This window comes from Entamoeba histolytica, genomic scaffold, assembly GCF_000208925.1.
Source record: "Entamoeba histolytica HM-1:IMSS scf_1104750518411 genomic scaffold, whole genome shotgun sequence".
In the NCBI taxonomy this organism is placed as follows: Eukaryota; Evosea; order Mastigamoebida; family Endamoebidae; genus Entamoeba; species Entamoeba histolytica.
Window position 1 is genome coordinate 43,862 of NW_001914902.1, and position 27,795 is coordinate 71,656.

At 25.3% G+C, this 27,795-nt stretch overlaps 16 protein-coding genes across 16 annotated transcripts; 10 read left to right on the plus strand and 6 right to left on the minus strand.

Annotated features, from left to right (window-relative positions):
- Nucleotides 1-114: 114 nt before the first annotated feature.
- Nucleotides 115-1,029, minus strand: EHI_137810 (protein kinase domain containing protein; the record flags this gene model as incomplete). Its single annotated transcript, XM_648961.2, has 1 exon — nucleotides 115-1,029. One exon carries the CDS (start codon nucleotides 1,027-1,029, stop codon nucleotides 115-117), a length of 915 nt encoding a protein of 304 aa, XP_654053.2.
- A 131-nt stretch (nucleotides 1,030-1,160) lies between these two features.
- On the minus strand, nucleotides 1,161-2,078 carry EHI_137820 (uncharacterized protein; the record flags this gene model as incomplete). Its single annotated transcript, XM_001913578.1, has 1 exon — nucleotides 1,161-2,078. One exon carries the CDS (start codon nucleotides 2,076-2,078, stop codon nucleotides 1,161-1,163), a length of 918 nt encoding a protein of 305 aa, XP_001913613.1.
- A 435-nt stretch (nucleotides 2,079-2,513) lies between these two features.
- On the plus strand, nucleotides 2,514-3,244 carry EHI_137830 (uncharacterized protein; the record flags this gene model as incomplete). The annotated part of the gene is made up of 2 exons (XM_001913579.1): nucleotides 2,514-3,131; nucleotides 3,182-3,244. The coding sequence occupies 2 exons, from the start codon at nucleotides 2,514-2,516 to the stop codon at nucleotides 3,242-3,244; spliced, it is 681 nt and encodes a 226-aa protein (XP_001913614.1).
- A 77-nt stretch (nucleotides 3,245-3,321) lies between these two features.
- EHI_137840 (uncharacterized protein) lies at nucleotides 3,322-4,557 on the plus strand (the record flags this gene model as incomplete). The annotated part of the gene is made up of 1 exon (XM_648962.2): nucleotides 3,322-4,557. The coding sequence occupies one exon, from the start codon at nucleotides 3,322-3,324 to the stop codon at nucleotides 4,555-4,557; it is 1,236 nt and encodes a 411-aa protein (XP_654054.2).
- Nucleotides 4,558-4,761: 204 nt separating this feature from the next.
- On the plus strand, nucleotides 4,762-6,084 carry EHI_137850 (protein kinase, putative; the record flags this gene model as incomplete). Its single annotated transcript, XM_652157.2, has 1 exon — nucleotides 4,762-6,084. The coding sequence occupies one exon, from the start codon at nucleotides 4,762-4,764 to the stop codon at nucleotides 6,082-6,084; it is 1,323 nt and encodes a 440-aa protein (XP_657249.2).
- Nucleotides 6,085-6,243: 159 nt separating this feature from the next.
- EHI_137860 (uncharacterized protein) lies at nucleotides 6,244-6,883 on the plus strand (the record flags this gene model as incomplete). The annotated part of the gene is made up of 3 exons (XM_648965.2): nucleotides 6,244-6,290; nucleotides 6,340-6,485; nucleotides 6,561-6,883. 3 exons carry the CDS (start codon nucleotides 6,244-6,246, stop codon nucleotides 6,881-6,883), a joined length of 516 nt encoding a protein of 171 aa, XP_654057.2.
- A 924-nt stretch (nucleotides 6,884-7,807) lies between these two features.
- EHI_137870 (40S ribosomal protein S5, putative) lies at nucleotides 7,808-8,469 on the plus strand. The gene has a single exon (XM_648966.2). The coding sequence runs from the start codon at nucleotides 7,816-7,818 to the stop codon at nucleotides 8,434-8,436; it is 621 nt and encodes a 206-aa protein (XP_654058.1). The 5' UTR covers nucleotides 7,808-7,815; the 3' UTR covers nucleotides 8,437-8,469.
- An 81-nt stretch (nucleotides 8,470-8,550) lies between these two features.
- Nucleotides 8,551-9,222, plus strand: EHI_137880 (uncharacterized protein; the record flags this gene model as incomplete). The annotated part of the gene is made up of 1 exon (XM_648967.1): nucleotides 8,551-9,222. The coding sequence occupies one exon, from the start codon at nucleotides 8,551-8,553 to the stop codon at nucleotides 9,220-9,222; it is 672 nt and encodes a 223-aa protein (XP_654059.1).
- An 87-nt stretch (nucleotides 9,223-9,309) lies between these two features.
- EHI_137890 (uncharacterized protein) lies at nucleotides 9,310-9,657 on the minus strand (the record flags this gene model as incomplete). The annotated part of the gene is made up of 1 exon (XM_648968.1): nucleotides 9,310-9,657. One exon carries the CDS (start codon nucleotides 9,655-9,657, stop codon nucleotides 9,310-9,312), a length of 348 nt encoding a protein of 115 aa, XP_654060.1.
- Nucleotides 9,658-9,710: 53 nt separating this feature from the next.
- EHI_137900 (DNA-directed RNA polymerase I subunit 13, putative) lies at nucleotides 9,711-10,210 on the plus strand (the record flags this gene model as incomplete). Its single annotated transcript, XM_648969.1, has 2 exons — nucleotides 9,711-9,840; nucleotides 9,972-10,210. The coding sequence occupies 2 exons, from the start codon at nucleotides 9,711-9,713 to the stop codon at nucleotides 10,208-10,210; spliced, it is 369 nt and encodes a 122-aa protein (XP_654061.1).
- Nucleotides 10,211-11,597: 1,387 nt separating this feature from the next.
- EHI_137910 (uncharacterized protein) lies at nucleotides 11,598-14,795 on the plus strand (the record flags this gene model as incomplete). The annotated part of the gene is made up of 1 exon (XM_648970.1): nucleotides 11,598-14,795. The coding sequence occupies one exon, from the start codon at nucleotides 11,598-11,600 to the stop codon at nucleotides 14,793-14,795; it is 3,198 nt and encodes a 1,065-aa protein (XP_654062.1).
- A 664-nt stretch (nucleotides 14,796-15,459) lies between these two features.
- On the plus strand, nucleotides 15,460-17,058 carry EHI_137920 (uncharacterized protein; the record flags this gene model as incomplete). The annotated part of the gene is made up of 2 exons (XM_648971.1): nucleotides 15,460-15,829; nucleotides 15,938-17,058. 2 exons carry the CDS (start codon nucleotides 15,460-15,462, stop codon nucleotides 17,056-17,058), a joined length of 1,491 nt encoding a protein of 496 aa, XP_654063.1.
- Nucleotides 17,059-17,119: 61 nt separating this feature from the next.
- Nucleotides 17,120-17,712, minus strand: EHI_137930 (acetyltransferase, GNAT family; the record flags this gene model as incomplete). Its single annotated transcript, XM_648972.2, has 2 exons — nucleotides 17,120-17,345; nucleotides 17,414-17,712. The coding sequence occupies 2 exons, from the start codon at nucleotides 17,710-17,712 to the stop codon at nucleotides 17,120-17,122; spliced, it is 525 nt and encodes a 174-aa protein (XP_654064.2).
- Nucleotides 17,713-17,935: 223 nt separating this feature from the next.
- Nucleotides 17,936-20,554, minus strand: EHI_137940 (uncharacterized protein; the record flags this gene model as incomplete). Its single annotated transcript, XM_648973.2, has 1 exon — nucleotides 17,936-20,554. The coding sequence occupies one exon, from the start codon at nucleotides 20,552-20,554 to the stop codon at nucleotides 17,936-17,938; it is 2,619 nt and encodes an 872-aa protein (XP_654065.2).
- A 407-nt stretch (nucleotides 20,555-20,961) lies between these two features.
- Nucleotides 20,962-21,867, plus strand: EHI_137950 (uncharacterized protein; the record flags this gene model as incomplete). Its single annotated transcript, XM_648754.1, has 1 exon — nucleotides 20,962-21,867. The coding sequence occupies one exon, from the start codon at nucleotides 20,962-20,964 to the stop codon at nucleotides 21,865-21,867; it is 906 nt and encodes a 301-aa protein (XP_653846.1).
- Nucleotides 21,868-21,886: 19 nt separating this feature from the next.
- On the minus strand, nucleotides 21,887-27,430 carry EHI_137960 (uncharacterized protein; the record flags this gene model as incomplete). The annotated part of the gene is made up of 2 exons (XM_648756.2): nucleotides 21,887-27,255; nucleotides 27,352-27,430. 2 exons carry the CDS (start codon nucleotides 27,428-27,430, stop codon nucleotides 21,887-21,889), a joined length of 5,448 nt encoding a protein of 1,815 aa, XP_653848.2.
- Nucleotides 27,431-27,795: the final 365 nt, after the last annotated feature.

The window sequence follows — 27,795 nt, forward strand, 5'->3', positions numbered from 1 at the left end:
TAAAGTATCAATTTACAATTAATAAATAGTAATATAAAATATTATACTAACTAAACGATGCTTAAAAAAAGTTGTTAAATTAATCACTCACAATACGAATAAAAGAAAGAGCAATCAAACTTGACATTCATTTATTTTCAAATTCGTGATATGTTGAATTAACAATGACACTGGTGGTCTTCTGTATGGTTCGTAACTTGTACATTCTTTTACAATTAGTTCTATTTCTTGAGATTCAAGACTAACTAACAGATGTTGCTTCTTTTTTATTTCAACATCCCTTCCAAGGATAGTTTGTAAAGGTTTTCTAAGAAGCACAAATGCCATAACCATTCCAAAAGAAAAAACATCAGAAGATGGAGTGGTGAATTTATTTTGTGTTTCAGGAGAACAATATTCCATTCCAGGAATATGGGATTGAAAATGGGATGAATTTAATAAGAATTGACTCATTCTTGAAAAACAAGAGAAAGAAGGGTCAGACAATTTCATCTGATAATCATTAGTAACAAGAACATTCGATGGAGACACATTCCCATGAACAACTCCATTTGAATGTAGATATTTAAGACCATTTAAAATATCAAGTGCAATATCATAATAGAAAATTTGGTCATGCAAATTGGGATGATTAGTTTGAACAAACTCATTCAAAGAAAGTCTATGACAGTATCCTTCTATCAAAATAGGTGGTGTTGTTTGGTAGGCATAAACCTCTAGAAGATTTTTATGATGAAATTCTTCAAAATATTTCATAGATTTATGAATTACTTGTGGAGGCAATTGCTTCAATAATAATTTGATAATAAAACCATCATATCCATCAAGAAATTCATTTTGAACTTCTTTAAATTTATTGGCTTGTGCGTGATATATTTTAGAGTAATCAGTAATACTAATAGCAGGTTCATTGATATTAAAATATTTCAAACTCTTAATAAATAAAATTTGTTGTTTATTCTTAGTAATTATAACAAAAATTAACGTACTGACAACAAGTAATGAAACAATAAGGACATAAAATTCCATTTTGTTTTTGTTCTCAATATTTCAAATTACCTTAAATATTTCTGTCTATTCCAGTATGAATTTTTCATCCTCAATGTAAGAATTAAAAAAAAGCTATAAAAGAAATAAAAAAAAGAGAGAAAGAAAACAAATTAATCAAGTTTGTAGTAAGTTTTTTTATTGGCAGGTAATAAAGCTTGTTGTTCTAATACTTTCTTTACTAAACCATAAGATATTTTAACATCAGGATTTTCTCTTTTAAAGTCTTGTAAAACTCTAGAAACTATGAACTTATTGTAAGACTTAATTTGGTTCATATGAGTGTCAATGAAATCAATTAACATTGAATGTTGTTTTGTATATTTTCTTTCTTTATCTTCAATAACAAGTCTTCCATTAACTAATTTTTGACGATGAACTTTAGGTTCTCTTGTTTTACCACTTTGTTTTTTAATATAAATTTTTTGAGGATGTTCATCACCACCTTTATTTTTAACTAAATAAGTATAACAATAAAACAAAGTACCATCTTTGTCTTTAACAATTTCTTTATGAATACATTTATTTTGTTTTGATTCACTAGCATTTATTGTTTGCATTAATGGAGATGGTTGTTCTTCAATAACTGGACAATCTGGTAATAATGTTTGTGTCATTGAAAGATTTTGATCATTCATTAAATGCATTGGATATAATTCATTTACTTCTCCATCATATGGTAGTTCACTCATCATTGGTTGTGGTATTTCTGGTGGAAGATCTGTTTCTTGTTGAACTTGATTATGACCAATCATTTGACCTTCTTCAATTCTTTGTCCACATTCATTTTGTTCTTGTGCAAGTGGTTGATTAAGTTCAAGAACATGTGCCACTTGTTGTGTCTCAACATTTAATTCAATTTGTTCTTTCGTTTGTATTACTCCAGCACTATGTAAATCAATTTGTTCTGGTTTCATTTGAACACTATCAGCACTAATCTCTTGAATATGAACTGAACTATCCATTTTAATTTCTTGTGGTTCAGCTCCAGTGGTACTTGTCGTTGGTATTTCACTCATAAAACTAGTCATCTAATTAATTTTAGAACTTCAATAACAATTTTACATTTATCTGTGTTTTAATTCTTTTTTTTTAATATTTTTCTTTTAATTTTACTATTTTCCTTTTTTTCTCTTTTCAGTTTTATTCTTTTTCTTCCATTCTTTTTTAGGTTTTCTTTTTATTATTTTCTTTTAATTTTTTTATTATTACTTTTTTATTTTTCCTTTTTCTATCTTTTTATTTTTTAGTTCTTTCTGACTTTTATTTAAAAATTCCTTCTTTCCTTTAAATAACAAGAGGGTTTTTTTCGATAAAAATAAATAAAAAAATATGTTTTTTTTTTCTTAAACTGAAAATTTTTATTTTTGATGTTTTGAAACTTAAAATGTTTGTTTCTTAGATCTACTAAAAGAAAAAGAAAAAAGAAAAAGAAGAACTTAAAAGAACTAAAATATTAAGTGGAAATGGAAAAATATAATCCAGGAGCATCTATTATTTATTCATGTGTAGCATATAGTGAAACAATATTAGTAGAATATTCTGATGTTTCAATTCCCCAAATAGATTCTGTTATTCATCAAATATTAAAAAAAGTAATAAATGTGAATGATACTATGGTAGTCAGAAAGGAAAATATCATAATTAACGTGTTATCAAAATACAATCTTGTCACTGTTGCAATCACAGGAACAACTTTTCCTACAGAACGTGTTTTTGACTTTCTGGATGATATTTATGTAACTTTTGTAAAAACATTTAATGAAGATCAATGGAAAAAATGTAGTGAAAAAACACTTAACTCTACTTTCTCTTTATTAATTAAACAAAAAATTAAACATTTTAATGACCTAACTACAGACCCTTTAAATTCTATTCAATTGACTATGAATGATACTTTAAATCAAATAAATGATAATATTGATGTATTAGTTAATCGTGGTAATGTTCTTGATGAAATTGAAACTAATTCAAACTATCTTGCTGAGGCTTCTTTAGAATTAGAACGGTCATCAGTAAAACTTCGTCAAAAATATTACTTGACTACCACCAAAACTATCTTTTTGATCTTCTTCTTAGTTGTAGTTTGTTATTCTTTACCATATTTTAATGATAAAAATATTAATATTTATAGTTTGTGCTATTTCTTATTGTTTGGGGTCACTGTGGTGTTACTTTTGAACAATGTCACCATTAGCTTTTTAATTAAAAATTTATAGTTTTTTTTAGAAAAAATAGTTTTAAAGAAGAAACCTAAAAACAAACAAATCAAAAATGAAAAGTATAATTGCCACAACACTTGATGGATTTACTTATCTTATTAATACTCAAAACAACCAAATTCAGTGTAAATGGAAACAACCACAAAATATAACCTCAGCTTCAACAGTATCATATAACCCATCACAAAGTAAATTTATATTATGTGATAATGAAAAATCCTTTACTTATGAATACTCATTTATTAGAGAAAATGTCATTGCTAAATCCCCTATATTAGAGCCACTATCATCTATTTATTATCTTTCTACATCTTATATTGTTGGTGGAACGATTAGTGGGAAAATAGTTGTTTGGAGTAACTCTAATGGATTACTTCTTAAACAATTCCAAGCTCATAATAAGAAAATTACTTCTATTGTTTATTGCAATGATAATGGTATATTGATTACTGCTGGTGAAGATTCAGTTATTCGTGGATGGAATTTTGTTAGTTTGTTTTGTAATTCTGTTCCTGAGCCATTGTTTACTTATACTTCACATTCTCTTCCTATTACTGCTTTGTATTGTGGAGAAGGTCTTAACGCAGGTATTATTTCTATTGCATTAGATAATACAATGAAGTGTTGGAAAATTGGAGATTCAACTCCAACAGCTTCATTTACTCTTCCTTCACAACCACTATGTGTTTGTGTGAACAGTTCAAAAACTGTTATTTCTGTTGGGTGTATTGATGGGAAAGTTTATAGTATCCCAGTATTATATGCTCCCCAATTTGATCGTATTAATAAAAAACAAGACATGCAGGGAAAAGTATTTTATCACAGTGATTGTGGTGCTGTGAGATGTGTACAAGAATATAATGACACTTTGATTGTATCTTATCAAAATGGAAATCTTATCACTTTTGATTGTGAAACAACAGAACCATTACTTGTTAATGATGAGATTAAATCTCCAATTATTCATTTTCAAATCATTTCTCCCCCACTTCACTTCAACTCTCTTGAAGACTTAACAATTAAAAAGTCTAAAGAGTGGAAAGTTGATACATTAATTCTAAAGAAATACCCAGCTCTTGTTGATGAAATTCTTTCAACACCAATTTCTATTTGTCCATCAAAACCTTCAAAATATGATTTACAAAAAACTATTTATTCATCAACTAGTCATTCAATTGATACCTCAACACCAAATAACCAATCTGAAATAGAAAAATTAAAAATGGAACTTCAACGTTGGAAAACCGTTAATTCTCAGTTAATTCGTTTATTGCAACGAACAAATTAGAAATACTCTTCGGATTGCTTTAAAAATTGATTTGGACTTTTTCTTTCTTATGATTTTTCAAGTCTTTTATAATTTTTTTATATTTAATATAGAAATAATAATTTTCTTATATTTTTATCTGGAGATGAAAAATAATGAAAAGCAAAAACAAAGAGAATTTCTCAGTAAAATGAACTAAAAAAATATATTACCAGATTATTAACAATGTCTGATGTATTAAAACGTGGTGTAATGATAAAAGAAGGAAGTAAAGTAAAGAATTGGAAGAAGAGATGGTTCGTATTTCATAATAATGGAATGTTAGATTATTTTACAGATAAAAAAGAAACCGACCAAAAAGGAAGTGTTGATATGAATAGAGCAAGTTCTTTAAGAAAAACAGAAGACAAGAAGAGAATTATGTTAGAGATATTATTAGAGACAAAAGTTTTTCGATTAGCTTTTGATTCAGAGACTACTCGAGATGAATGGACAACTGTATTTCAAAAATTTATTGATGAGAAATGTAGTAAATCAGATCAATCTTCAAATGCACTAAAACCTAAACTAGAGGATTTTGAAACATTAAAACTTATTGGTAAAGGAACATATGGAAAAGTAATGTTAGTTAAAAAAATTGATACAGGGAAAATCTATGCAATGAAAATTTTAGATAAGAAAGCAGTTGTTGAAACAAATGAAGTTGAACATACAATGGCTGAAAGAGAGGTGTTAGGAACCATTGATAATCCATTTATTGTTCATATGCATTATTCATTCCAAACGGAAAATAAGTTATATTTTGTAATGGATTTTATAAATGGTGGGGAATTATTCTATCATTTACAAAATGAAAGAAGATTTTCTATTGCTCGTGCTAAATTTTATGCTGCTGAAATATTGTTAGCACTAGAACATTTACATTTACATGGTATTATTTATAGAGATTTAAAACCAGAAAATGTATTGTTAAATGCTGATGGTCATGTCTGTATCACAGATTTTGGATTAAGTAAAACAGGAATGAAAGGAGAAGGAGATATGACAAGCACTTTTTGTGGAACTGCTGCTTATCTAGCACCAGAAATTCTATTAGGAGAGAAGTATGATAGTGCTGTTGATTGGTGGAGTTTTGGTATTTTAACATATGAAATGATGGTTGGTATTCCACCATTCTATAGTGAGGATGAACGTGAAATGTATCAAAATATTGTTAATGAAGCTGTTAGATATCCACCAAATACACCGTCTTCTATTAAAACATTTATTGATGCATTATTAGAAAAGAATCCAACTAGAAGATTAACAGATACAACTATTATGAAACATCACCCATTCTTCCAAGGACTTGATTTTGATCGTTTAATGAAAAAAGAAGTTGTTCCACCTTATATTCCTCAAGTCCACTCTGCTGATGATGTTGCTAATATCGATCCATATTTCTTAGGAGAAACAGATGCCGCTATTGCAGAGGAAAAAAATTCAAATACTTCAGGTGGACAAGAATTTAAGTTTGATGGCTTTACCTATATTTCTAAAAAGGATTAAAATAAAGTAAACACAAAAATGAATTTTTCAAAGTTCAAATTCAATTCTTCTGGTTTTTTTTTTGAATCATTTGATAAATATGTAAAAGAAATAGTATTTTTATTTTTAAGAAAGTGGCATATTAAAATTTCAATAAAAGGATAGAGAACTAGAAATTCAATGACATTTGGAATTCCTGAATTTGCCAAATTTCCACCATTTTATACGTTTGGCAGTTGTTGAAAATAATAAACTTCAACAAAACTTATTTCATAGAATACAACTGGTAGACAAAACAAAAAATCAGCAACTTCAACTTTGGTCACAACTTATATTAAAATATTGTGAATGTATTAAAAAACCAATAATGAAACAGTCAGAGTTCAACAAACTACCAATTTTTCATAATGAAGAACTTCATCGTTTGTTGGTTAATATATAATGATAAATAATGAATTGTTATTTAAAAATAAGAAGAATAAAAATAAATGTAATAGGAACATTAAGTGAAAATGGAATTGAATTAGTTAAAGAATTTATGGTGAATAATAACAAAATTATAGACCTAAACAAATCTAGTAAATTAATACTTCTTTATAAACCACTTAGAGAATGGGGAAAAGAGTTATATGAATATGGAAATTCTAAAGGATTAATTGGACAATCAGATACATTTTTTTCAATTGAAAATGATAAAGAATCTGTTTTTTATCAAATGGATGATGAATTACTAATAGAAGGATTAAATTCAATTAAAGAACAAGGGAAAATGAAATTGGTTCAGCATGAAGGAGAATATGGAATTTTTTGGTTGAAATAACAAAATAAATTTTTAAAAGAAAAAGATACGTTGAGTTTTAAAGAAAAATAAAATGAGTTTTAATAGAGTTAAAGATGAGATTATTTTAATTTATATCTTGTCTAATCATATTTTCTGTTTTTTTTTTTTTTTGATGATGCAGTGTAAAAGAGGTACACTTCTTTTTTTTTCACAAAAAAAGAAGAGAAAATAAAAAAATGAACAGTTAAGTTATTTTTTAAAATGAAGTTGTTTCTTTAAGAGTGTATTTTCTTGTTGAAGATATTCATATTTTTCTCTGTAGAACTGAAGGTCATTTTGTAACGTTTCTAGTGTCTGTTCTATCTTTTTTGGTGAATCTTCATTCATCGGTGATTGCTCAACACACTCTGTTGACGGCGGTGATTTACCACATGAGTCTGTTTCATTTGGTTGTGAGTCTGAGTGGTCTGTTATAACAGACATTATCTATTAAAAATTATGTTCATAGTCAATTTTTGATTATTTTTTTCATTTTTCTAATTTGATTTTTAACTTGGTTCTTTCATCGTACAGAGTTTCTAACCACCTTTTTCATTTTATTTTTCTTTCAACTCTATTAATCTTTAGTTCAACTCTTTCTGCGTTTTTATCACATTTTTTTACAAGGCATTTTTAAACTGTCTTTTGCTCCAAAAATGAAAAGATTATCACTTTTCTATATCTACAGAAACAATCTATCCATTTGTGGTGTTTGTTGATTTCTCTCCCAACTTTTTTAGAATCTTATCCATAAACAGGAAGTTTGAATAGTAATTAATGTGTTTTATATAACGAAAAATATTTGACAAAAACATAAATGAATAATAAAAAAAGAGTATGAATTAAGAATAATAATAAAAACTAAAAAGAATTATCTACTGGGTTGAAACAAAAAACCCTTTTAGAGTAAAAAGAGAGATCTATAGATCACAATGGCCGAAGCTGTAGCCCAACCAGTTGAAACTGTTGCACACACTTTTGCACCAAAACTTTTCAACAAATGGAGTTATGATGTTACTGTTAGTGATATTTCACTCAAAGAACTTCTTGCAATTAACAGTAAACTTAAGTATCAAGTTTTCCTTCCACATACAGCTGGAAGATATCAAATTAAGCCATTCAGAAAGATTCAATGCCCAATTGTTGAAAGATTAGTTTGCTGTATGATGCAACATGGAAAGAACTCAGGAAAGAAACTTCTTGCTATGAGAGTTGTTGAAGAATCCTTTGAAATTATTCATTTATTAACTGAAAAGAACCCAATTCAAGTATTAGTTGATGCTATCATTAATGCATCACCAAGAGAAGATTCAACTCGTGTTGGAACAGGAGGAAATGCTAAGAGACAAGCTGTTGATGTTTCACCATTAAGAAGAATCAACCAAGCCCTCTATTTAATGACTATGGGATGCAGAAGTGCAGCATTCAGAAACTCTAAAACTCTTGCCGAATGTCTTGCTGATGAAATCGTCAATGCATCTAAATCTAACACTGCTTCATTTGCCATTAAGAAGAAGGAAGATATGGAACGTGTCGCTAAATCTAACAGATAAACTCAAGGAACTAATTTGGTTATTGTGTCGTTGTTTTTTTTAAGATTTTTTCTTCATTTAGTCAGAAAAGTAAAAGATTAATTTTTTTTTTTGAGAACTTTAATATAATGACTTATGGAAATACCTAAAGAGATTTTTCATCAATTTCACCTTCGAGTTCAACCATTTGGAAGTACTAACTCATTGAAAGAATTAAAACGAGAAAGAAAATTTGCTGAATTAATGCTCCAATCTGAGAGAAAGTGTCGTTTAAAATGTCGTGTTACTGCAAATGACCAAATAGAAGTTGAAGGATATAATAGTTTAAATCGAGCACTAGTACTTATTTATATTAATCATGCTGTTATACTTAAACAAGTTGAAGTACAAAAAGGATATTTTTTGTTTTCATTTAATCCAATGGTTAGAGGGGTCATTCAAGTATGCCTTGTAGAACCAGAACTTCAAATTGTACTTGTTGGACTTACTAATTTTAATAAAAAATATCAAACAGAAATTAGTCAAATTAATGTTTTAAATGCTTCTATTCAAATTTCATTTTCACCAAGAACTATTGAAGAATGCTGCTGTGGTATTTTTGAAAGAAAAGAGAATGACTCATTACATTTCATTAAAAGCATGAAAGTCTTACCAAATGTTAAGAAAATACAAATGACTTTTAACCAACCTTTAAAAAAAGGATCTTATTTTATTCGTATCTTTGTTAAACAACCAAACATGCTTTTAGACCCAAATACTATTTCATCTGAAACACCTTTTGTTCTTCAACACTATTTTACTAAATGACTCATTAATATTTAATTATTGTTCAAACTACTTTTTCATTCTTCTTCAAATCAAACCTATGAATAATGGTGAAATAATGAATGAGAATTAACTCTTCTGAAGAAGGTATGTTGTAACTACTAATCCAACAATACCAAGAATAAGAAGGATTAAAGCAATTGGTGATATAATAAAAATTATCCTCCAAATTGCTTTATCTGCCATTTCCTCTCCATGACTTTTCACTTCTTTGACATCATCACTATCTTCATTATTTTCTTCATCTCGATCTTGATTTTCAGATTCATCAGGTTGATTTACTAATCCTAATATCTCTTCTTGTTGGTTAATGTTGTTGTTATGCCCTTCATTTCTTTTTTTGATTTCTACTTCTTCGTTTGTGGAGATAGTAAGATCATTAATTTTTAATTCAGTGGTGTTTGTTAGATTTTCCATTTGCTGAAACAATACCCTGATCTAAAAAAGATTTTAGGTTTTTTCATTTTTCAATGTCTAATTGGAAAGAAGTAATTGGAACAATTCCATCTAGTTTTTGTCCACGTTGTGGTACATACCTTATTCTTTCAGACAGTGGAGATATTGTATGTGATGTGTGTCATTTTGTTATCAGTGCAGATCGTTTGTTATTATCTATACTTTTTATAAAGAAATAAACAATTGAAATGAGTGAATTGGATTGAAAATGAAACGCTTGTTCTTCTTGTTGTTAAAATCGTAAAGAAAGAGTTAGACATTTACATAAATTATAGAATTCAAATACAACCCAATTGAAACAACATCTTCAATATTTGAGATGAGTAATAAAAAACGTATTGATTCAAAAATTAAAGAAATTTTACCAACAGGTGCTATTGTATACGAAAAATGTCCTAATTGTGGAAATGAAACAATGCATTATCACTCTGCACAAGTTAGATCTGTTGATGAAGGTCAAACTGTTTATTATGAATGTCCTAATTGTGGTCATCAAGAAACTGTTAATACATAATTTGATAAAGAAAGTTTTGATTGACTGATTATTTTGTTTTTTTTCGTTTTATCATTTTAACTACAATAAGATTCTATCTTATCATATTAAAACAGTAGGTCGTTTTCTTATTATTTCATTCATTCTAATGGAAACATCATCACCTATTCAAGAATCTTCTTGTCTTCATCAAGTTTGTTGAATTTTATCTATAAAAACAATATAACTTAATTAAAGTAGTCAGACTATGTTTCTTCTTTATTAGATATTGAATGCTCAGTATCAGCTCATATTGGTTATTCTAATAATGAGTATGACGACTGGATTCCTTTTGACAAAAATGCATTTCAACATTCAATATCATATCCATACAAACAAACCCAATCTATTCAGAAATAACAGAGAATAATTTTAAAAGTATTGAAGAAACAACTACAAACACATCCAAATAATAATTAATAAATAATTTTTTAATCAATTTCTTTAAATGATTTCAATGACATGATTTTCAGTAGAATTTAACCAAGTAATATAATAATTACATTTTTGTGTATTATTGGAAAAATGGATTATGGTTTTGAGTAATTGTTTACTTGTTATTATGTTTATTTTATGAGATAGATATTGGTAATGAGAAAATTTTATTCATTTTACTCTTATGAGAATGATATTATTAGTTATAAAAGTGATTATTAATCATAGCTGTACAGAGTAAAACAAGTTCAAAGAAAAGAATAATTTAAGTAAGTAATTAATTCTTAATTAATATAAGACATATAAAAATTGTTTGATTAGTGCATGCCAAGAAAAATATAATGGAATGATTTATTAACAAGAAATACAAAGCAATGAATGATAGTTAGTACTTTAGATAAAAATACTTTATAATAGCAAAAGAATATTAATAATAAAAAGAAAGGATTAAAAAATAATTAAAATTAACAGAAAAATAAGAAGTAAAATATCCTTGATATAAAAAATAATAAAAATAATAATTAATATTTTGTTCAAAACAATTAAAATATAAATATTTTCTATCTTAGAAATATCTTATTGTTATTTAATTTATTTGAAATTAATAATATTATTTTTGAAAAGATAATAAAGTTTTATTCTTTTAATAATAAGTAAATGAAAAAGAAGTATTGAGAAAATTACATCTTTGTTTTATAAGTTTATAAATAAGAATAAAAAAAAAGAATAAAAAAAATTAAATCAATTTTTTTTTACTTAAAAAGGTTTTGAATGAAATATTCCTTTTGATTAATCATTAAATATAAGAAAAGTAAAGGTTTATGAAGAAAGAATTAATAAAAAAAAAAACGAATTTAAAGAAAGAAATTAATATAAAAACATTATAAAACTAATAAAAGAAAAAAGAAAACTGAAAAAAGAATTGATTAATTTAATGTTCATTATTTTATATTTCTTCATATATAATTGTTTTGGTAAATGTGAATTAAATTTTACTAGTGCAAGTAGATATGGATTAAATGGACTTATAGTTATAAGTTCAAATACACGTGAATGTAGTGGAGATATCAAAATACCAAATAGTGGAATAGATCCAATTTCCAATGAAGAAAAAAGGGTAGAAGTAATTGGATGGAATGCATTTAGTAATTCATTAATAAAGAGTATTGAAATACCAACAAGTATAAAAATAATTTGTCTTAATGCATTTTCAAATTGTAATAACTTACAAAATATAAATATTCCAAAAAGTGTTTATAGAATTGATTATCAAGCATTTTCTAATTGTAAATCTTTAGTTTCAATAAATTTTAATAATGCAGAAATTAAAGAATTAGGTAATGAATTATTTATTGGATGTAATAAATTAAAATCAATAGATTTATCAACATTTTCAATTGAAACAATTTATGAAGATACTTTTAATGGATGTTCTAATTTAATAAATGTTATTCTTCCATATACTTTACGTGAAATTAAAGAAAGTGCATTTTCTGGATGTACTTCATTAACAACGATTAATCTTCATAATACATTAATTAATTCTATTAAAGAAAAAGCTTTTAAAAAATGTACTTCTCTTATTACTATTACATTTCCTTCTACTCTTACTTCTTTATCAAATAATTCATTTGAAAAATGTACTTCATTAACTTCAATTATTTTTCAGTCAGTATTATCATCTTCAAATAATAATATTCCTTTTAATGAATGTAATAAACTTAAATCAATATATTATACTGGAACAGATTTATTTACTAATTGTATTTTCTCAAATAATCCAATACAAAATATTTATGTTAATTCAGAATATCAACAAGACTTTATTTGTTCTATTAAAGTAATTAAAAATATTAATCATTCACCAATTATTTATCTTTGTAAATATTCTGATTCAAACGAATGTGTTTCTTATCTTTCATATAGAAAATCATCTATTAATCAATTAACAAATAATGAAATTTGTTATCAAAGAGGTTCAACAAATCAAAAAATTATAATAAATGATAATAAATATTATCTTGTAGATTGTAATAATAATACTAAAATACAATATTATCAAAATAAAGAAATTAATAATAATATTATTTCTAATTTTATTTTTTCAGTAGGATATAAAGAAATAAATGATAATAATATTCATATTTTAAGAGAATATTTCATTTCTAAACGTATTGATAATATTCAATGGATTACTAATCAATGTACAGTTACAAAACATCTTTATTTAAATGAAAATGAAAATTCTTCAATTAAAACAAAAGATATTATTATTGAAATATATAGAAATGGATATATTTTAAATAATGGAATATTTTATATAGAAAAAAATATAAAAATGAATGAAATACAAACATTATATTTTGGAAATGAACAAATGTATAGAGAAGTATTAATTAATGATTATTTTGAATCAATGAATCAAGAAAATGAATATATTTTTGAATGTATTTCAAAAGATTTATGTAAAACATATAAATTTAATACTACTAATAATCTATTTATTGAAGATATTGATTTTCCTCTTCTTAAAAAAGAAATAAAAACAAATATTTTAGCTATTGGTTATGAATATTTTCATTTTTATTATTCTCCTTATTTTAGTCAACAAGTTAAATTTACAAATTATTGTGAAAATGGAAAAATATTTAGAACTATTGGAATGGAACTTCAATTAATGTCTAATTTTGTTAATGAAAATGAATGTCCAAAAGATGATTATTCATCTTTTTCTATTGAAATTGAATCAAAAAATGAAACAATTGAAATTAATTCAAGAATATATAAAATTTCAGTTCTTGATAATAGAATATCAGACTCAACACCAATATATTTAAAATTTACAAATTCATATTTAAGAGTTATTCCAAATAAATGTTTTCAAATAACAAATTCATCATCATTATTATTTATTCCTGGAATTTATGGAGATAAAAATTATATATTTTTAAAAGAATATAATTCAACAAATAATTGTAATGGAATATATGGTATTAGTGAATTTTCACCAGACCAATATAGTTATACTAAGTTTAATATCAATGATGATTATTCAATTATTAGTTATTTTGATAATGATTATAAAGATTGTGGAATTAATAAAATAGAAGAAGCAAGTTTAATTAGATATGTATTACCTGATATAAATAAATGTCAATTTAAGTCTACATATACCATCAATGAATTTAATTTAATTGAAACAAAATATGATAATTCTGATTGTAAAGGTAATATAATTATTCAAGAAAGTTATGCATTAAAAAGATGTATAAATGATACGAATCAATTACATATTATAATTGCAACATTTCCTATTAAATCTGAAGATTGTAATAATAAATTTAAAGGATGTATAAATTGTGATTTAGATGAGTGTTATGAATGTCCAAGTGGTTATGGGTTATCAATGAAAAAGGATAAGTGTATAGACTGTTCTATATTTACAAATGATTGTATTCAATGTAATAATCAAACATGTACTAAATGTAATAGTATAGATAATGAAATTAGAGTTTATCATAATAATAATTGTTTAACATGTAAAGAAGCATTTAATGATAATGGTTGTTTAGAATGTAATGTAAATAATTGTACACTTTGTTCAAGTATTAATGGAACATTAAGATATTATAATAATGGTTCATGTAAAACATGTGAAGAAGCATATGATGAAAATTGTTCAGATTGTGATGGAATAGAATGTAAAAAATGTAAAATAGAATATGGATTAAAAATAGGAAGACATGGATGTATGAAATGTTTTGATTTAGATAGTAAATGTTTAGAATGTGGAGAAGGAATATGTACTAAATGTTATAATAATTTATTATTTAAAAACAATAAGTGTCAAAGTTGTGATGATATTTATGGAAAAGATTGTCTTTCATGTGATATAAATAATTGTTTAACTTGTGATAATAATAAAGTTGTTATTGAATCAAAGTGTATTAGTTGTAATAAACTATTTGATCATTGTGTTCATTGTAATACTACTCATTGTTTAGATTGTGATTCAATTGCTTATTCTTTAAGTAATGGAAAATGTATTAATCAAAATAATGAACAAGGTAATAATTCTTGTTTAATTTCAATATTGTTAGTTTTTTCAATAATTCTTTTCTTCTTAATTTAATTGATTCTTTCTTTATTCTTGTTTTTTAATATATTTTTTTTACTATAAATTACTGGTTCTTACAGTTTAGTACAAAAGAAATAGTTACATAAAAGTTTTATACTAATTCAATTTCTTTAATTTTCTCAAATATTGAATTTGAATATAAAGATATAAATGTTATTTAATATACAAGAACCAATAACTTGTAATTAAAAAGAAATGTTTTAAAGAATGAATATTAGAATAAAGAACAATATCATTATATATAGTAATTTAATATTAGAAAATAATTATTATTATTTTGAGTAAAAATAGAATAACTGTTTGTTTCAATTATAACAAAACTAAATCTATTCTTCTCAAATAATATGTTTATCTTATATTATAATGAAATTCTTAATAATTTAAAGGAAATTTAGTGAATAATTTATATTAAAATGTTTGCAAAACTTTAAATTAGATGAATAAAATAAAAACAAATTGATGAATTTGATTTTGATTTGTTCATATCTAATATAGAAAAAAGTATGAATGTACTGAAAAATAAAAATTTATATTTTTAAGAATTAGTATTTTTTTTCATTAAATTATGAATTTAAATATTTTGTAAAAACTAAAATTATTTAAAAATAATAAAGAAAAAAAAGAAACAAGAACTAAAAATAAATATTCAATTCAAAAGATGGAAATAACACAACCTGAAAAAAAGAAACTTGGCATTTTGATGAATACAATTTCACTGAAAGGAATTCTTGCAATTGCAATGATATTTATATTAATTACTGGTGCAATTACTATTATTGCTATTATATCACCAAAACCATATATTCAAACAAAAGTTGGATTATGGGAATGTTCACAATCAACACAAACTTTTAATCCTAATATCTGTAAAGGATGGGATTCTTACTCTACATTAACTTCACCATCTACAGATAAAAATATTTCTACTTCTATTGTTGTTGGACCATTTGCAACATTAAATAAAGATGTAACATTTGGACTATTACTTAAGAATGTTTTTACAAGTTCTAATATGCCTTCTTTTAGTTGTTTGTTTTCGTTTTGATATAATCAATTTTTTCTTTTCATTTAAGAAAATCTTTAATTGTAAGATTGCAATTTAAAGTACTGGTGATAATATGATTACTCATTATTAGTTAAATTAAACTTAGAATATTCATTCCAACCATTTAATGATATTAAACTTGTTTCAACTGTTAATTATGTTAGAGAAGTTGCACAAAATATTAATGTTGAATGTACTAATGGAAATGAATTTTGTAATGTTGATTTTAGTGTATTTAAACGATTTGGTACATTAACATATGAACGATTTGATATCTTTTCATTATCATCTAGTTCATTAGAAAAAATGGATCAAGCTGAATTCTATGGAACAATTCAAACATCAAACTCATCATCAACTGTATTTGAAATATATTGGAGAATTTGTTTAGCCTTTGGTAACTGTGTTTTATTATGTTTATTCTTCTGGTTCCTTCGATTATATTCAGTTTTCAATTGGGCATTAGAACAACATTTAACTGCTTTACTGATTTATGGATTAATTCTCTTCAATAATCCATTCTGTTTATTAGAACATATTACAGGAGCATCATTCTTTTTAATGGTAGATTCATTCTTTGAAAGTTTCTTCACTGGATATTTAATGTTTTATATATTAGCAGTTTTCAATTCAGTCAGAAGACCAGAACGAGCAAAAGGATTTATCCCATTAATTGTTCGTGCTATTATGGCAATTATTATTTCATGTTCAGCATTTGGAAGTATTCTTTCTATTCGTATGACCATTCAGTCAAATAGTAAATTCCATTCAAATACTTTAACTATTTTCTTTAGTGTCATGTTTTTGTTGAGTATTGTTATTTATTTATTCTGGTTATTATTTGAAGTTATTAGGTCATTCAGTGAAAGAAGAAAGATGAGTGGTAGTAACAAAAATAGAGTTGTTATTTTTGGTATTGTTACTTTTGGATGTATTTTCTTATTAATGGCTGTTTATGTTGGGGTTTATTTCTCTGGATATATGGTTTCAAATATGTTTATTGGATTATTAGCATACGTCAACTTATATTGTTTCTTTGTTGCAATTCTTAATTTACCATCATTACAAAAACAAGGTTCTAATACTAATGGTGTTAATATTGCTAAATTAGATACAGAATTCAAGGTTGAAACATATGACGATGATGATGAACTAGTTGTTGAAAATAAAAATGAAGAAGGAACACTTGAAGACTCTGTTGCATTAAATTAAAAAGTTAACACAACGAAGAAAAAAATTTAATCAATTTCTTTCAATGAGTTTGGTTGTTGGGTTAAAGATCATCTGCCTCATCAGCATAAATTGGTTTAGGTAATGGAATAATTGACTTTTTGTCTACGTCTCGAGGTAGAGAAGTTCTCATATCATAAGCACTTTCATTATTACTGCTATAATATTCTAATATTTCTCTATACACAGAATAACCTAATCTGTGATACATTCCAATAGCCGTTTCATTACTTTTTCTTACAAATAAATCAACATAATAACAATTTGCCCTAATTTTTTTAAATACTTTTCTGATTCTTCAAATAAATGTATTTGTTATTATTCAATCAAAACAAACTCTTCACTAATTTGTTTTAACCAAAACATTAATTGGTTACTTAGTCCAATTCTTCTAAACTCTCTTGCAATAGTAATAGCTGTAAGATGTCCATGATATTTTTCTCCTTCTCCTTCTATTTTTCCAAAATGATATCCTTCTACTCTTCCATTACAATCTCTTGCAATAAAACACATCTCTGGCCATTTAGAAAGATATTCAAAATAAAAAGGAAAATGAAAAGTTTCTGTATAATAGTCAAGATTAACATTTGAATATTCTAATATATCTCTACATTTGAACTTTCTTATTGTTGTCATCTTTTGTTGTTTTATTAGTTTTTTTGTTTTTTATTTCAGTATTTATTTGTATTTAAATTATACTTTCCTAATTTTAATTTACTATAAAATTGTAATATATAACAGTTATTATTATTACTATTTTTGTTATTTAATACTATTTTTTATAACATTTTTGTTTAATAATTCACAAAATAAAAGTTTCTGATTGAAATAAGAAATAAAATCAATCAACACAAGTCAATTAAAAGTCAGAATAACTCTTTCCTTTCTTTTTGATAATGACTACCACAATGATAGTAACAATAATAACAATGACTATAAATGCAATGAAAATAGCAGCAATAATACCAACAATAGCACCTGCACTTAAACCATCATCATCTTCTTCTTCACTATTAGTACTATTATCATTTAGTCCTTCTTCTTCTTTCCAAGAGAAAGAAATTCTACCAAGACCAGTGTTGGTATTGCTATGAGCTCCAACAAAGACATAAACAGAATCACCTTTTTTCATTGGGTAAGAAACAATAGTTCCTTTTCGACCAACAGGAGAAGTAGTATAATCTCCAAAGGCAACACATTCTTTTGGCCATGACTCTTCTAAGTTAGTAGTACATTCTTTATACATATCAATATGGGAATAGAATGTTGATGAGTCATCAGTTAATGCCTGAAGAGTTTTATCTTCTGGAGCTGTGATATGATACCATACACCTTTTATTCCATCTTCAGTTGATCCACAAATTCTTCGTGATGAAGTAGAGAACATTGTATTGAAATATTTGATTGCTGGAACATGAATTTCTTCAGCGTTCGAACACATTGAATTTTTTGGTCTAACATTTTGTTCATAAATACTTACTCTAGTAAATGCTTTTTGAGCATTGACATCTTTTGCATGGAAAAGAATTGAAGTATTAATAGCAGGAATAGTGTTATATAATTCTAATTGGATTGTACTTCCAAACCCACATGTTGATTCAGTGTCTGGAGAGAAACATGTCCAATATGGATAATAATAGTCACCAGATGCAGTAACTCCAATATTTGTATTAGTTTCCTCACCACAAGATGTAGCAACATAAGTAATGCCACCATATGTTTTAATTCCATACCAAATACCAATTGATTCTTTTTCTTCATCACAACTCCATTTAGAACGTGCTCCACCAAGTAAAGCAACTCCAGTATATGGAAGACTATCAATCATGATTCTTTTTTCAATTGAAGAACCTCTAGTTTCAATTCCATAAGAAGCATAAAACAAAAAAGCACCATAGTCAGGTAAGTCATTAACTTCCTTAAGAGTTTTATGTGCTGTAGCAAAAATGTATTTACTTTCTCCTTTATTAATTGTAAATGAATATAATCCTGTAAATGAATTACATTGTGTTGGTTCTTCACAAAGATCTTTCACTTCTAAATAACTAGTATATTTGTTTACATTAGTTGGAATAACACCTACTACAACATTTGTTTTTTGTTGAAGACTCTCAATCTTATACCAAGCACCTTGCCTTATAACTGGACCTAAACATCCTGTTGTAGTTGGAATTCTATTTGATGCAATAACATTTGAAGAAAAAATATCTCCTTTATTTCTAAGTAAAACTGAATGAGCATTAGAACATTGGAAATTACTAACATCATCTACTCTTAAAATATTCAAAACAACAGTTGCATTTTCATCAGTTGATGATGCTCTAATATAATAATGATGATTCTTTTCTAGTTTCATAACAATATATGAATTTATTCCACATTTTCTATATCCCCCTGAATAACAAACATTACAATCATCAACATAAACTTCTATATCAGTAGGTTTATTTATTGAAGCACAGGTATGAATTGCATACATATTATCATCACCTTGAACTGATGTATAAAATCCATAATTATTTTTACCACATCCTGTTTTGTCTTTATTTAATCCTGCAACTTCAACTTCAAGAATAGCTGGGAATGAAGTAATTGCATATGAACTAGAACATGTTGATGAATCAGCCTCATATGAGAAATATGTTTGAATAGTTCCAGGTTCTGGATGATAAATATCATGTTGTTTAAAACCAACAAAAACAAAATATTTGTTTCCAACTACAACATTATATGCAAGTCTTGATTTTAATCCACAATTCTTACTAACTTGAATTAATGGTTCATCCCCTTGACAATTACCTGTAATATTGGCTCCTTCAACAGAAAGTATAGAAATAGAAGTACTAACAGTAGTAAATTTGTTGCATGTATTAATATAAACTTTATCTTTCTTTGCTGTAAATTGATACCAAAAGCCATGACCAAATTTATAAGAATCTGGTTTAGTATGATTTGTATCAATGTCTTGAGTAATAGTAATTGGAAGTGCTAATTTAATAGCAGTTTGACAATATGAATTATTTAGTTTTGTTTCCTTATTAACAGTTAGTCTAAATGCACCAGTTTCATTCTTTGTAACACCAGTAACCATTACAAAGACTTCTTGGTTTTTAAGAACATTAAATCTAACTTTTGATCTATGTCCTTCACATACATTTTGAGAAATATCTTCTGCTCCAATACATTCTGTAGTAACATCATTTTCACATTTTGTTCCAACAATAATTCTTGGTGCAATAACTGTCTCTGGATAACAAGTACTTGCAATATATGATGCATCAGAATCACTAGTAAATTTAAAGACATAAGCATTTTGATTAACATTACCAGATGAATAACAATTCCATGTAGATGGATTATTATCTGTTAATGTAAATGTTCCTGAATCATATACATCAAAATGTGGAGTAATAGAAATAGCTGTTGAACATTTATTTTGAGCAAAGGATATTGCAACAAGACTAAGAAGAATAAACATTATTTAATGAATGAATCACTTTCAGTTGTCTTTAAATAGTCTACAACTTTTCCACCGAAATATTGTATTGAAAATATTGCATTGAAAAAGAAATTTAAAACAGAAATTTCAATAGTAGATTCTTTGATTTTAATTAAATCTTTTTTCTTACAGTATTGAAAAGAAATGTCATTTCAATAAATTAAACTATTAAAAACTAACATTTTTAACATTTTTTCCCTTTTTGTGAAATTTCAAGAGAATAATTAAGAGATTTCTAAAAATAGTAATAACATTTTTTATTAAAAATTGTTATTCAAATAGAAATGGAAAGTGAAAAATAAAAAACTTGTAATGAAAAAAAAATGAGAAATAAAGTCACTAACCACATGTGTAAATGGGTTATACTTTTTTTTGTCATATGCTTTATGTTTGTGTTGTTATTAGGAAGAGAAACTATTGTTGTTGATACTCGTCATGAATGTTTACAAGAAAAAACAGGGATGGCACGTGATAATGATGTTATTTTATTATCTATTGCAGATGAAGGGCGTGTTGATTTAGACAGTATAATAGTACCAATATCATATATGAGGCGAGAGACATACTACAGCACTATCGTTTTATTTATTGAACATAGCTTATATACAAACAATACCAAATTCTTTAATAAAATGAAAGAAAAATTAAGGATTAATATTGAAAAATTTAATAAACCAAAAATTCATATTGCAAATTATCGAATAAAACTATATTATGAATATCTTAAAAGTCATACATTCAATCGAGTGATTCATTGTGATGTCTCTGATATTTATTTTCAAAGTGATGTATTTAAATATATTCCAGAAAATGGTAAACTTGTTATGTTTAAAGAAGGATGCAATTCAATTATGCTTTTGAGTGATCAAAAGAATTTACAATGGTATAAAGAATGTTATCCTAATTTAGATGGTTTAGATTCAACAAAAGAGATTATTAATGCAGGAATTGTATTAGGAGGATATGATCAAATGTTAAAATATATGGAAATAATATGGAATTTATTAGAAACAAATAAAAAATGTGATATTAGTACATTTGGTCCTGACCAAGCAGTAGTAGAATATGCATACCATAATGGATTATTAAAACAACTAATTGGTAAAGTAGAATCAGGTCCAGTTTATTGTAACACTCATCAGTTTAAATATAAAGGTGGGAATTATCTTAGTTATGGAGTAATGTATGACAATTATGATTGTGTTGTACCATTTATTCATGGAAGACCACCATATTATCCACAAAAAAGAATTGATTTTGAAATTTCTCTGTATCGTGAAAATAAAGCATAACAAATAAACAAGACATGATTTATTCTGTTATAGACTCTAATTGAACAAGTACTTCTTTCATTGTTGGTCTTAGTGTTTGGTCTGCATTCCAACAATGTGTAATGAGAGAATTAAAAACTGTCATTTTTTCGTTTAAAGCTGGTCTGTATCCCATTAACACTTTTTCTCTAATTTCACTAAAGAATTTAAATTCCGAGAATGGTGTCTTGTTAGTGCTAAGTTCCCAAAGGACAATAGCATAAGAATAGACATCACTTTTTTGAGTGAAGGCATTTCCACTAATAACTTCTGGGGCAAGCCAATATGGACATTCTACTTTTGATGAAGTTGAAGCATAAGCTGGTACTGTTTCACCAAAGTCACTTATGGCACAGCTAACAAATGATTTATTGTTATCTAGTTTAATAAGTACATTTGGTGATTTAATATCACAATGAATAAGAGGGATTTTATAAGTATGAAGAAAGTTAATTCCATCTGCTATTTGTTTTGCGATTTGAATTTTTTCATGTAATGAAAATTCATAATGGTTTTGATTAATAAGACTGTACAAACTACCTCCATTAAAATATTCTATTGTAACAAATAATGGGTAAAGAGAATATCCATAAATTTTAGCAATTGATTGATGAGAAGGGAAGTTAATAAAGTTAATTTCACGTAAAAATTCTTCTAATATAGAGGTAAATAATTGAATGGCTGTTGTTTCTTTATTAATTCCAGTAACACTAAAATCAATATTTCCCAATTTAAGTACCATAAGTTCTTTGTTAACTTTTCTTTCAAACAATGAAATAGTAGAGTTAGATCCAGTACCAATGTCATTAATAAAATTAAATTGATCTAATGAATCAATACAATGTTTTGGAAAACTGTCTATTATATAATCTAATAAACATGCAACAGAATTAATTTCATGTTCTTTCCATTTAAAATTATATATAAAAGAATTAATATTTTGTTTAATAATTTCATTTGGAATAATTGTTTTAATTCCTTTAGATAAACATTCATTACATAAAGCGTCAATCCTTTCTATTTTACAATTAGTTTGTTGACAAATAATTTTAATTTCATTAAAAATAGTATTAATAGTATTTACCATTAAAAATGGTATTTCTACATCATTAACTAATCCTCTAATTCTTATTTCAATTGTTTTTGATAATCTTTTTCCTTCTATAAGAACATATAATTTTCCTAAATTTCTACCTTTTTGTACAATAACAATAGCACCATTTTTCCAATATGAATGAACAGTATATTTTAACATAAGAATTGAAATAATTAAATTGATTGCTTTATAATTAATTACTTTCATTTTTATAATTCTACCAATTTCTATTTCATTTCTTAAATGTTGTTCTGGCCAAATGTCTTTATTAAAACTATCTTTATAATCATGAAAAGTATATAATATGACATTACTTAATTCTATTTTTTCAGTAACAATAATAGGAATAGAACTCCAACTTCCATTAGAAGATAATGCAGATGAACTACTTGTTGTTTGACTATATTTTTTTAACTGAGAAGATTGTTCAGAACAATATTTAAAAACATTTTCAAATTGTTTCTGACAACGGAATGGTTTAACAATATCTTTTGTAATTTGTATTAAAAATCCATTTTTCTCAAGAAGTCTTAAGATAAATTTAATAGTATCATTTTTAATTCCAAGTAATTCAAATATATTAACACATAAAAATCCATTTTTATCACAATTCTTTTGTATAGTCTTAGAAGTTAAAGGAAATAGATCCCAATCAACTAAAACTTGTTGGTCATCCTTAAATTCAACTAATTGATTTTTATCTCTAAAATCATTATCAGTTAATAAATATCCATTCCTAGTAAGCCAATTTAATACTTTTTGCCATTCTTTCATTCCAAGACATTGAATAATTTCTTTAATTTTACCTATTGTAAGACAAAACCCTGGTATTCTCAACCCACTTAATTCATTTAATAAATTAAAACAATTTTCATCTCCTTCAATAACCATTTTGTTTATTTGTTTAAATAATTTATTCCATAAACATGTAATTGTTTTCTTCTTTTTATTATCCATATAACAATAATATTCAATATCCATCATATTGTTATCAACGTTTATATATTCTTTTACATTTATTTCTTCATTACAAATAATATGAATATACCCATGAATCTCCATCATTTTTAATAACTCTAAAACAACTTCTTCTTCAGAACTTTCTTTATTTTGTTTACAAACAATAAATAAACTTCTTCTTAATCTCCATATATCATTAAGTAATTGTTCTATTGACATTTCAATAATAACTAAACTTTTCTTTTCTTTCTTCTTTTTATCAATAAATTCAAATGTTAGAGAATGTTCTTCATTCATTTGAATACTTCCTTCTTCTATAAATTTCTTTTGTAATATAGTAAATATTTCCTTTCTTAATAAACTACCAGTGATAATAATACACTCTAATTCCATTAATCTAATACCATCATTACACATTTGTTTCATTGTTTTAAGTGAAGGAATTGAAATTAAAGATAATTTTGTTTTTCTTGGAATAACGTTATTAGCAATAACCTTCAATTGTTTCATAGTTTTAAACAATGCATTTGTTCCATTAACATGATTTGATGAAATATTTAATACTCTTAAAGAAGACATACTAAAAAATGAATAATTCATTTTACTAATATAATTGTCTGACACATCTAATCCAGTTAATGCTAGTCTAGTAATTTCTTCAGGTATAATTGGTAATCTACATCCTGATAATTTCAATTCTTGTAATGAACGAGGTGGATTATTAATAATATCGAGTATATCAAATCTAACATGTGAAAAATTTAATGAAGTAATATTAGGTAATGAACCAAGAATTGTTGGATATGAAAGAAATTCACTTCCATTAAAATATTCTAAATCATTTCCAAGTTCAAATTGAAAATTTCTTGGAAAATCATTTGATGAAAGATCTAATTTTCTTAATGGAATATTACTTAATTCAGGTAAATTAACTAAACAATTATTCCCTAAACTTAATGAAGTTAAATTTGATAATTGAGAAATTCTAGGAGTAATATAAAATATATCATTGTCATTTAAATTTAATTCAATCAATTGTGGTAATTGAAGTAATTCAACAGGGAAATCTTTAAGACGATTGCTACTAAGGTCTAATATTCTTAATGTAGAAAATGAAGAAATACAAATATCTATTGGTGGGAATGAATAAATTCTAAGTCCAATATTTTTTGTTGATAAAATATCACTTGTAAAGACTTTAGTACATTTTTTACTATAATTTAACCATTTATAAATTAATGCACAATAATCTCCTTCAATAAGTTCATTCTTTAATAATTCATTAGAACGTTGATATAATGGATTAACAAATTCTGATGAATAATATTGAACTAATGAAATAAATGAACTCTTTGAATTAACTTGACTATGATTAAATTCATAGAATCTGTGAGAAAATATAGAATGAAATGTTAATTGAATTAAACGTTCATCAAACTCAAAAGCATAATTATTTTGTCTATATAAAAAGTTTATACAAAGTAAGAATAATATAAAATAATTTGAATATTCATATCCATCATTTTCAAAGAAACAAAATGAAATGAAATCTTTTTGTATTAATTCCATAAACCCATTAATAGTACGATAATGTGGATCAACTACTAACTGAATTAATCCACTCAAAACACATAACCCTTTTTCACAATTTTTATTTGAAATAAGAATTAAATGAATTTGTTTTGTAGTAATTTGTTTAACTAATCTAAAAGTATAATCTAATGTAGTTCTTATTTCATCACTAATTCTATTTGAAGCTTCAAATAAATATGATATATTTTGATTATTTTTTGTATTAACAGTTGGAAGTAATTCTTGAATTTTATTAACCATTTCACTAATTTCATGTTCTCCAATAATGTCATATTTAGAAATAGTACATTGATATCCCTCTTTCATTTTAATTGTAAAACTTGATAATACAGTATCTGCATATACATTTTTTAATAATGGAAATCTTATTAATTGACTTCCATTACTATGTTGATAACAAATAACAGCCTTTAAATCTTTTTCATTAATATGATATACTTCTTGACAAATTGGAACATTAACACTCATCATATTAATTGATTCAATATGTCCTTCTATTCCCATTCTTTTTACTTCATTAATAATAACATTATTAATTGTTGATGTACAATATAAATATTCTGTTTCAGTTGGATATCTATAATGTTGAATAATATTTTGAATCATTTCTTCATATGGTTGAATAGGTCCAACAATTCTAAAAGATAAAACTCTTAAGTCTTTACAAATAATACGTAAACAATGAGAATGTTCATTTTGACTAACTTGAACTCCAAGAACATTACAAATAGAACTACATCCTAAATATTTTAAAACATTTAATTCTCTTTGGTTTAATTGAGAATCTGGCATAAATATAATTCTATGTGATGTAAAATAAACTGATCCTGGAACTGCATCATTAGTGTCAATTTCTTCTGTTAATCCAACACAAAATAATGGACAAAACGCAAATTCATATTTTTTAATTACAACTTCCTTCTCATAAGGAAATAGTTCATTAATATCTCTATTATATCTTTGTTCAAAAAACATTAAATCAACTAAAGGAAGAAATTCTTTTTTAAAAGAATTATTTTGTAACATTGCATTAAAATAACAAAGATATAATTCTTCTTTCTCTTGTCCATTTAATCCATTTTGTTCAACAAATGCTCTCATAAATAAAATCATTTCTTTAAATAATAAAAATGCACATGGAGAATCTTCATTCATTCTTAACATAATATTTTCTATTTCTCCCATTAAATAATTCCTTAACCTTTCAATACCTAATTTATTCTTCATTGATAATCCCATTTCAAAAACTTTTAATACACTATCATTAATCATTGGTTTAGGAAGACATAAAAAGAAATATTTAAGTAACACAAAAGCAAAATGTGTATCTTTATCTCTAACTAATACTGGTAATTCTCCTAATGAATATTTATGACTAGTTGAAATAAGACGAACAAAGTCTTCATTTGAAATATTTCCATTTGTATTTAATAATGTAAAATAATTATCTCCAACACTCTTACATTCTTCTTTTATTGTCAAAGAATCTTGTTCAGTAAATCCTAATTGAATTAACTCTTTAATAGTTTTGTTTCTACATTTTAATAATGAATAGCTTTTAATAATTTCTACATCTTTTATATTAAATCTATCCCAATGTAATGGAAATTCTCCTAATTTTCTTTCTGTAAGATAATTTAATTTATTAGTAGATTGGTGATAAATGAAAACCATAAGTTGGTGAACAACAACAGGAATATCTTTGAATGTTTTTTCATTTTCTTGATAACTTTGAAGACTTCTTTTAATTAAAGACTGTATATTTGTTTCAACTTTAGAACAAAGTATATCTGAACTTGAATTATGATGAAAAAAACCTGATCCAATTTTGTTAATTTTCCCAATTTTTTTCTTTGTTAATGAAATAGATGACATTGGATAAACCCCTGATTGCATTAACGACTTTGGACGGGTACATAAATTCTACTCTTGTGAGTTGACTTTCTTTAATAAATTTTACAAAAACCTCTTTTATAAGCACCAAACTTTCTTTACACCACTTTTGATTCCCTAGTTCATAAATTTTTTATTTATTAAAAGTATTATTTTTCTTTCAAAAAAAAATGAATCAAACATTAACTGGGTTCTTCTGATCTATCTCCCCAGACATCTCTCAATTTGATATTTTCTTTTTGCAGTTCATCTCAACACTTCTAAAAACAAAAAAAAAATAAAAACATTATTTAATAGATATGTTAATCATTGAATTTTCTTTAGACTAAAAATTGTTTATTCATTATCTTCTCTATTATTATTTCACA

What these genes read in the sequence shown, in the direction of transcription:
- EHI_137870 (XM_648966.2), top strand. Translation starts at nt 7,816, where the DNA reads ATGGCCGAAGCTGTAGCCCAACCAGTTGAAACTGTTGCACACACTTTT.